An 8,298-nucleotide genomic window follows, 5' to 3' on the forward strand; every position below is an offset into this window, starting at 1 on the left:
TTTGAAAAGACTCTGATGCTGGGAAAGATCGAAGGCAGGAGGAGAAGGGGACGGCAGAGGATGAGATGGTTGGATGGCATCACCGACTCAATGGACGTGAGTTTGAGTAAACTCCCAGAGTTGGTGATGGACAGGGAGGCCTGGCATGCTGCAGTCCATGGGGTCACAAAGAGTCGGACATGACTGAGCAACTGAACTGAAGTGAACTGAGATTGTAGTGGAAAGGAAGGCATTTGTAAGGGGGGAAAAGAAAGAGGAAGAGATAAAAAATGACTGCTCTTCTCTCTACCTTTTTTAGAAGTAAGCACAGAAACGTGCAGCCAAACCTTGCTGGGAATCTAATTCGATTCAGTGCTCTGGTGAAAAGTCAGAAGAAAGCTTACTTTGTCCTGTTTCTTGGTGGATCCTCCCCAGCTGGCACCCAGGTGTCTGTCATTGTGCAGGTAGGTTTAGGGTCAATTCAGGAGTGTGGAGGTGCGAGTGGGCTGTACAGGCTCCTAACAGGTAAGATAGCATCATAGGAGAAACCATGTGGGAAAGGAGGACAGCTTCAGAGACTTGCTTCTAGAACAGTGCAGTTGAGGGAAGAGTGCATGGGGTACCTTCCCTGTGTATAGAAGATGGGGAGAAGACTTCCCCGCTCATTCAAGGAGACAGCTTCTGTATCATGTATCCCATTTTGAAAAACTGCCAGAATCACCTGTTTTCCCCCAGAAGAGTGACGAAGAAAAGTATTTATCTGAACACCATTAAAACATGGAATAACATGTTCTTTAAAAAAAAAACTTGGTGCTTACTGTTGAGTCTTTTTACATCAACTGATATGATTTATTTTTTTATTGAGTATAATTTTACAAATACAGTCTCTATTGTACGTCAGTGAATCAGCTATATGTATACATAGGTCACCTCTTTTTTGGAGTTCCTTCTCATTTAGGTCACCACAGAGCATTGAGTAGAGTTCCCTGAGCTGTACAGTAGGTTCTCATTAGTTACCGGTTTTATGCATAGTAGTGTGGGTATGTTGGAGAAGGTGACGGCACCCCACTCCAGTACTCTTGCCTGGAAAATCCCATGGATGGAGGAGCCTGGTAGGCTGCAGTCCATGGGGTCGCTAAGAGTCGGAAACGACTGAGCGACTTCACTTTTCCCTTTTCACTTTCATGCATTGGAGAAGGAAATGGCAACCCACTCCAGTGTTCTTGCCTGGAGAATCCCAGGGACGGGGGAACCTGGTGGGCTGCCGTCTATGGGGTCGCACAGAGTTGGACACGACTGAAGCAACTTAGCAGCAGCAGCAGCAGTGTGTGTATGTAAATTCCTGTGTTCAGTCAAACCATCATAAACTACTGGTTTTGCATAAGCAGTAAACTCGTGAAGTCTTAGCTATGAGTGGTGACATTGAGGTCTGGTTGGTGTTTTCAAGTAGAAATGAGGGTCTGTGAAGCTGAGCACCTGGGACTGTGAAGTTCAGGTATCTTGAATCATCGGTTGTGTTTCGAAGCCCCTGAGAATGGCATTTGTGCTCTGGGAGGAACATGCCCTAAAAGATGGTTATATTTATTAATGGTCTTCTCTATGTAACTTTCGCTTAAATTTCTTCAATAACCCGTTGTTGGCCCCTTGTACATTCCATATGATACCTTCTGGGGTTTATTTATTTCCTACTTGGACGATTCTCCCTTTCCAATTGATTAAAAGTCTTCAGCATGTTATTTCTGGATTTTTTTTATTCATCTTGGCTCTTCCATTTTGTCTCCCGCCACCCCCAAGAACATTCCTCCTCCATCCTGGCCAGTGTTTTCCTTGCCTTGCTCATTCTGAGTTCTGAACATTTCTGTATTGTTTTTTTCTTGCTTGAAACACCTTCCTCTCTCGTCTCCACTTCAGCAATCCAGAGATGGCCTTCAGGACCCTGGCAAGTTCAGCTTCGGTCACTTGGCCTTCTTGATCATCTCAGCCCATCCTGACCTCTTTTCTTTCTCTGAAACCTTACAAATGTGTGTTGTTTTTGCCACTTGTTCATATATGTTTCCCAGTGGTTTGATATATGTTAGAGAAGAGAGAACAGTCTATGTTATTTCCCTTAACATCTGTCCCCATACTGGATACATACGTACGTGTTCATATTGATTAAATAAGTGAAAGTTGTTTGCATGGCTGGTCTGTGTGGCGGGGTGGGATAGGGGAAATGCAAGGGCAGAATTGTCTGCACGAAATACTTATATATTTTGGAGGAAGCTGTACAGATGGTATGTGCCTTGGGGGAGGGATTAGGAAATGTTTGCCATCTTCTATGAGAGGGGAGAGTTCCTGAGAGTTCTGAGGCTTAAGATTTAATTGGCAAACAGGAAAAATAAAGAAGTAAGGAAAAGAAAAAAAAAAGAGGTAAGGAAAGGCTCTCGAGGAGCCAGTCCTTGAGGTGACATGGTGATGGGAAGGAGCTCCTGCAGAGGGACAGGACATGGGAAGCCTCTCACGTACTGTGTCACCTGCTTCTGCATAAGCCAGGTCCCTGCCCAGCTGGTGTGGCACCGAGCCCTCTGTCCTGGTAGAGCCTATGTGCTGACAGAACTGCGAGTATCCAAGCTCCCTGGTCACCGTTACCGGGTGTGGATGACCAGCACCTCCTCCCAGCTGTTGCCGCTGAAACCAGAATGTGTACGAGAGCTGGAACTGGAGCTGGCTGGAGTCCCCTTGGAGGCCGACCCCCAATCACTGCCCCGGCCCAGCAGCCCCCAGGACAAGAAGCGTCCAGGTCCAGACTGTCTCGTCCGGGACTCCATACTCTTATCCTACACGGTGCGCCCGAGGGAGAGGTTCCTGAGCCTGGGGTGGGGGGAGGGGGCAGGAATTGTGGGGTCTTCAAAGAGGAAGGGCCTGGGGATCACCTGGCTCTTCGGCTTTTTTGCAGGGAATGGTCACTGACACGCTGAATCAACCTGCGGGCCTCTATGAGCTGGACAGGAAGCTGGAGCTCTGCCTCGCCTACCAGCAGTTCCGTGGCCTCAGGAGGGTGGTGCGACCAGGAGTCCGTCTGGAGGTATGTGAGGGGGTCAGGGCTGGTGACAAAGAGAGACTCTCTTACCTTTATGGGTTGGTCTTTTTTTTTGAGCAGGTCGACACCCCTACAACAAAATTATAAAAATAATTAAATGTATTGGAGTGCAAGGTGCTTTTGTAAATAATGATTTGGACGAGAGCTCAGATCAGGAGTGGAGACTGGGGCCCTGGGAGGAGCAGGTGGGTCCAGAGCATCTCCTTTCTAGAAGGACCTTCTCACTGGAGGAGGAGATGTTGGAGCTGAAGCACAGGTGTGGGGCCAGGATGACCTCAGGCAGCCCAGTGAGCCCTCTGGCCCACAGAAAGGCTGAGTGTGGCTCCTGGGAGGTGAAGGCTTATTTACCACAGGGGAGTGGGTCATGATGGAAAGCAAGACAGAACTGGAGGGAAGTAACCTGTAAAGGAGAAATTGTGTGTTTCCTATGAGCCAGACAGTGGCAAACTGCATTTACCTCTGTCTGGGACCATTGAGTTACTTTTTCACCTCTTCTGCCTCTGCAGCTCCAGGATGTTCACCTCCTGCAGTCAGTGGGCGGGGGGACGAGAAGACCCATATTAGCTCCCTGCCTTCGTGGTGCCGTTCTGCTTCGCGGCTTCTCTCATCAGGTGCCTGAGACTCAGTTTTCCCACCAAGTCCCCCAGGCCTCCCTGTATGAGCAGCTGGTATGGGAGCATCAGTTAGGACTCCCCATCTACCTGTGGGTCACCAAGGCCCTGGAGGATCTGGCCTGCAAGTGAGGAGGACGTGGATTGGGGCTGGGGAGGTGGTGAGGGGTGGGCCACTTCGTCTCAGGGAAGCCATATTCTGGAAGAGCCTCTGGGGGAAGTGACTCCACTTCTCTGCATGGCCAAGGCTGTGTCCTCACGTGCTGAGATACCACCAGTTCCTGAAGTATTCATCACCTGGGGACCCCAGCCTGGGACTACAGATCCTGGCCCCGATCTTGGAGGTTCTTATTCCACCTGGCTGCCCTGGTCGGAACACACACAGCGAAATCCTTGAAGAGCCACATCACTGTCCACTCCAGAAGGTCTGAAAATGTTGGGGTATGGGTGGCAGATCTAACACCCTGGGGGACACCGGGGCACAGGGGACACGTAACCTGATGTCTTGTCTCTTGGACAGTACACCCAGCTGCAGACTCCCTGCTTTTTCCCTACTTTGGCCTTCCTGAAAGAGGAAGCGAAGCGCAGGGCCTGGGCCTCCTTTGACCCTAAGACCCTTCTGCCCCTCCCAGAGGCTTCGCACTTGCCCAGTTGGCAACTCAATCAGCGCCTGGCCTGGTCCTGGCAGTGTCTGCTGCCTTCTGCGTTCCGCCCTGCCCCGGTGAGTGTGGCTCCAGCAGAGGTCTGGAGAGTTCCTCTGTTTGCCACTTTCACTACTCGTACCATAGTCCTTCTTGTCATTTTGATGGCACTAGCCTTCTTACTAGACCGCACCATCTCTTCCTGGACCCCTCTCATCCACTCCCCTGCAATGACTAGAAATGGGTGGGGTAAAATGTAACGTGGTTTACAAAACTCTTAATTTAAATCCTTCTCTTGTTTCTCCCAGAGTGTATAAAGTCAAACCCAAACCCCCTGTTGTGTCTTGTCCTCCATGGTCTCCTGGCTCTAACCTCGATCTGTAAACTTTCCCTCTGGCTGCTAAATGTGTGAATGCAGGTGAATTTTCCCCAATCTTTCTACCCCACTTCAGGATAAATTCTTGAAGCTCTGAGATCATGTCTTTGTGGTTCATTTTGTAGCTCTAACGTTAACACTATGCCTGGCACATGGTAGATGCTTTGTGTAGTTGTTTAGTGAAACTTGATACCTAGGCCTTCATTTCCTTGCAGGTACTACTTGGGATCCTGGTGCCTTCATCTCGTAAAGGGTGTCTGCAACTTCGGGACCAGAGCGGTTCCCTGTCCTGCCTACTCCTGGCCCAGCCCTTGCAGCCCCTCACTGACCCCAGGCTCATAGGTTTGGAGTTCAGTGGTGGAGAGAAGATGATGGGAGTGGGAAAGAGGGTCTCTGAACTGGGGAGTGTAGGAGAGAGCTTCTGCCAGGATTCAGTAGACATGCTCAAGTGGCTTATTTTGATCAACAAGTCTGGGGAGTGGTTTGGGAGGCTGGTATGGGCAGGTGGTGTAAAGGAGCCAGGGGTTCCCGGCCGGAATCACAATTCCCACATTCATTTCTCCCTCTGTAACTCCTCACAGACACACCAGGATGACAGCTTCCATTTCTCATATTCCTAGTTTGGAAGAGGAATGGTCTTGGAGTTATTGAGGCTTGTAGCCAGGGAAACCCTGGAGAGGAAAGCTTCTCAGACCTCAGAACAGGTGTTTTAGGGATTTATGAGAAAGAATCAGGCCTCTCAACCTAGGGGGCCAGGGATGGGATTGGCTGTGCTGATGGAACAGTTTCTACCTTGGAGGTACCACTCCTCCAAGATGGGGGTCAGGCCTGGGCCTTCACGTTGTGTTAGGCATGCAGCTCCTGCCTGGATTGAGCGTGAGACCTGTGGGGTGGGCTGCTTCTCTGCCCAGCCCACAGTCTTCTCCTCTCGCCAAAATAGAAAACTGTCTTCCTCTCAGGTTGCCTGGTGAGGGCAGACAGGTTCCAGTTGGTCATAGAAAGGAATGTCAGAAGCAGCTTCCCTTCTTGGAAGGAGCTGAGCACCACAGACTTCATCCAGAAGAAGCAGGCCAGGTAGGTCCTTAGGGTGGTGGCTGTCCTCTGGGTCCCACCACCAGGGAAGTGGAAGGGGACGTCTCCATGCAGGGGGTGGAACACTGGGGCACAATGCCTGCATCGCTAAGAAACCTCTTCCTTGTCTCTCCCAACAGAGTCTATGTCCAGTTTCTTCTGGCCGATGCCCTGATCTTGTCTGTGCCCAGACCCGTCCTTCACTCAGCCACCTCCTCCGCACCTCCTCGGACAGAGCCTTCCCCTCCAGAGGGTCCCCACATAGAACAGAGCCGGCTGTTCTTGCTGTCCCACAAGGAGGCGCTGATGAAGAGGAACTTCTCTGTGCCCCCAAGTGCCAGTTCAGAGGTGCCCCAGCCCATCCTCAGTTTCCATGTATTAGGGAGCTGGCTTGGGGGCACCCAGAGGAAGGAGGGAACTGGATGGGGCCCACCTGAACCCAAGGAAGATGAAAACTCAGATCAGAAGGTAAACTGGGGTCTTGGACCTCTGATCTGTCCTCCTGAGCCCCAGCTCTCGTCTGAGGGACTCTGCTCTCCCTGTCAGGTCCTCCTTCTGTTCCTTGGCTCCTCAGTCCGCTGGTTTGAGTTCTTGCACCCAGGGCACGTGTACCGGCTCGTGGCTTCTGGCCCTCCCGTGAGTGCCCCACTTCACCACACCCTTCCCCAGAAAGGGGAAGGGTATTTTGGCTTGCGGTCTGGAAAGGAAGTTCTAAGTCTTCTGGAAGAAAGGTGGATGTAGATCAAATAGAAGGCCTGCCTGTGTCTAGACCACTTCCTTTGTCAGGCCCCAGAGAGGAAACAGAATTGGGTCATAGTTTGTGAGGAACCTCTCTCCAGACCAGGACACACTAGGAGATGGTCATGTCCCCATTTCCTGGCAGACATTGATGTTGTTCGAGGAGGGTGGTTCATCCTGCGTGTCACAGCATCCTCTGGAGCTGGCTGGCTGTGCATCCTGCCTCACTGTCCAGGATGAATGGACTGTGGAACTTGCAAGCTCTCAGGACATCCCAGAGGTGCTGGGTATCCGCCCGACACTGCCTGAATCCTCACTGACTGACCTGCTCAGTGGCAAGTAAATGTCCACCAGTTTCTCCAGCTCGCTTGGCTGCTCTCTCTTCCTCTGCCGTGGTTGTGTCGGATGAATTGTCTGTCTCCTGCTACAGTGTGTGTTTCATGAATGTGATTTAGCTCCTAGAGGAGGGATGGCGGTGTAAGATAGAAGCTGTGTTTCATACCTGTTTACCACCGCTGCCCCCCTACCCCCGCCCCGGCTCAGCATGTCACTGACATTATCATGAGCAGGCTTTCTCACAATTGAGAACAAAGCTTAGCAGTAAAAGGAAATATAAGAAACAAACAAAAAAAGCAAGGACAAAAGCTAAAAATCTCTAGAGAAGGACCTTCCTTTAGTGCAAGAATTGACTGGCTTATAGCTTCAGGAATAGCTTTACTTTCCTTGTGTAAGCTTTTTTGGGGGCAGCTGCAGTGCAGTTGAAGATGCTGCAGAGATACTTCCCCCTGTGTAAGCAAACAAACAAACACCATGTTGGATTATATGTGTAACTTTTACAAAACTTCCCTAGAAGTGCAAGTTTTCAAGGACCTATGATTTGAAGGAGGGGGCACGGGCCCCAGTGTATAAAGCTGAGAATGATGGGCTGACTGAGATTCTAGGGTAAATGCAAGTGGAGATTCACCTTTGCTGGGGTATTTTTTGGTGAGGCCTCTGTGTACAAAGCTGGATTGGGTTTTGGGTTTGTGTGTGTGTAGTGATCTGCTACAACGCTGTTTTTCCCATAAGCCGTTACTTTTAGTATTTGGTTTGAGACATTTCAAGGCTTTCCAGGACCTCATAGGTAAAGTTCTAGCAGCTACTGTAACTCCTTTCTGTCCTGGGATCTGACTCCATTCTCACTCTATTTCTCTGACCCTCCAGTTTTGCAGATTCCTTGGTGTCTTTTTCAGCTGAGATTGTGTCACATCTCTGGATGAAGCCTGGTAATAACACCTGTTTGGGTAAAGGGTAAGAAATAGAGTGGTGGAACCTAGTGATCCTGAGAGGGACCACTAACCCCTCCCCATTCCTCCTGTAGGGAGCTCTGGGGCTGTGAGACGGTGTGTGAAGCTCACCGTAGCTCTGGAGACTGCTGACTACAAATTCCCTCCTCACTTGGATGTGTATATTGAAGACCCACACTTGCCGCCCCCACTGGGACTTCTTCCTGGAGCCCGAGTCTACTTCCACCAGCTGGAGAAAAGGGTTTCCAGGTGAAGACCTGTGTCGATGGCCTGGCCTCCCCTCCCTCCTGATGCGCTTCTCTTGAATGCTTGCCCTCCCTGTGTGGCGATGACAGCTTCTCTTTGCTGTTAGGTCTGCTGTGTTTCTCTGCCGTGTATGCCCTTTGCCCCTTTGCCCCTGCAGTATGTTCCAGACTAGCCCTTCCCTTCCTCTGCCCTCTGTGCTGATAGTGCCAGGGTCAGGGCACGTCCCTCAGGGGGAGTGGCTCGTCCTGTGACACCGTCCCAGCCCCTACCT

At 50.7% G+C, this 8,298-nt stretch overlaps 1 protein-coding gene across 3 annotated transcripts in view; it reads left to right on the forward strand.

Moving 5' to 3' along the window:
- The window catches only part of CTC1 (CTS telomere maintenance complex component 1), a 21,135-nt gene that overhangs the window by 10,181 nt on the left and 2,656 nt on the right, over window positions 1-8,298 (forward strand). For all 3 annotated transcript variants that reach the window (XM_010843043.1, XM_010843044.1, XM_010843045.1), the window contains exons 5-17: window positions 299-443; window positions 2,512-2,802; window positions 2,915-3,043; window positions 3,565-3,797; window positions 3,917-4,094; window positions 4,190-4,390; window positions 4,902-5,028; window positions 5,646-5,760; window positions 5,898-6,225; window positions 6,304-6,393; window positions 6,641-6,834; window positions 7,699-7,760; window positions 7,856-8,030. In XM_010843043.1, the coding sequence (XP_010841345.1) occupies window positions 299-443; window positions 2,512-2,802; window positions 2,915-3,043; window positions 3,565-3,797; window positions 3,917-4,094; window positions 4,190-4,390; window positions 4,902-5,028; window positions 5,646-5,760; window positions 5,898-6,225; window positions 6,304-6,393; window positions 6,641-6,834; window positions 7,699-7,760; window positions 7,856-8,030 (2,268 nt within the window). The remainder of the gene's footprint in view (window positions 1-298; window positions 444-2,511; window positions 2,803-2,914; window positions 3,044-3,564; window positions 3,798-3,916; window positions 4,095-4,189; window positions 4,391-4,901; window positions 5,029-5,645; window positions 5,761-5,897; window positions 6,226-6,303; window positions 6,394-6,640; window positions 6,835-7,698; window positions 7,761-7,855; window positions 8,031-8,298) is intronic.

The sequence above is a fragment of the Bison bison genome, unplaced genomic scaffold (assembly GCF_000754665.1).
Source record: "Bison bison bison isolate TAMUID 2011002044 unplaced genomic scaffold, Bison_UMD1.0 scf7180017864180, whole genome shotgun sequence".
NCBI classification, from domain to species: domain Eukaryota; kingdom Metazoa; phylum Chordata; class Mammalia; order Artiodactyla; family Bovidae; genus Bison; species Bison bison.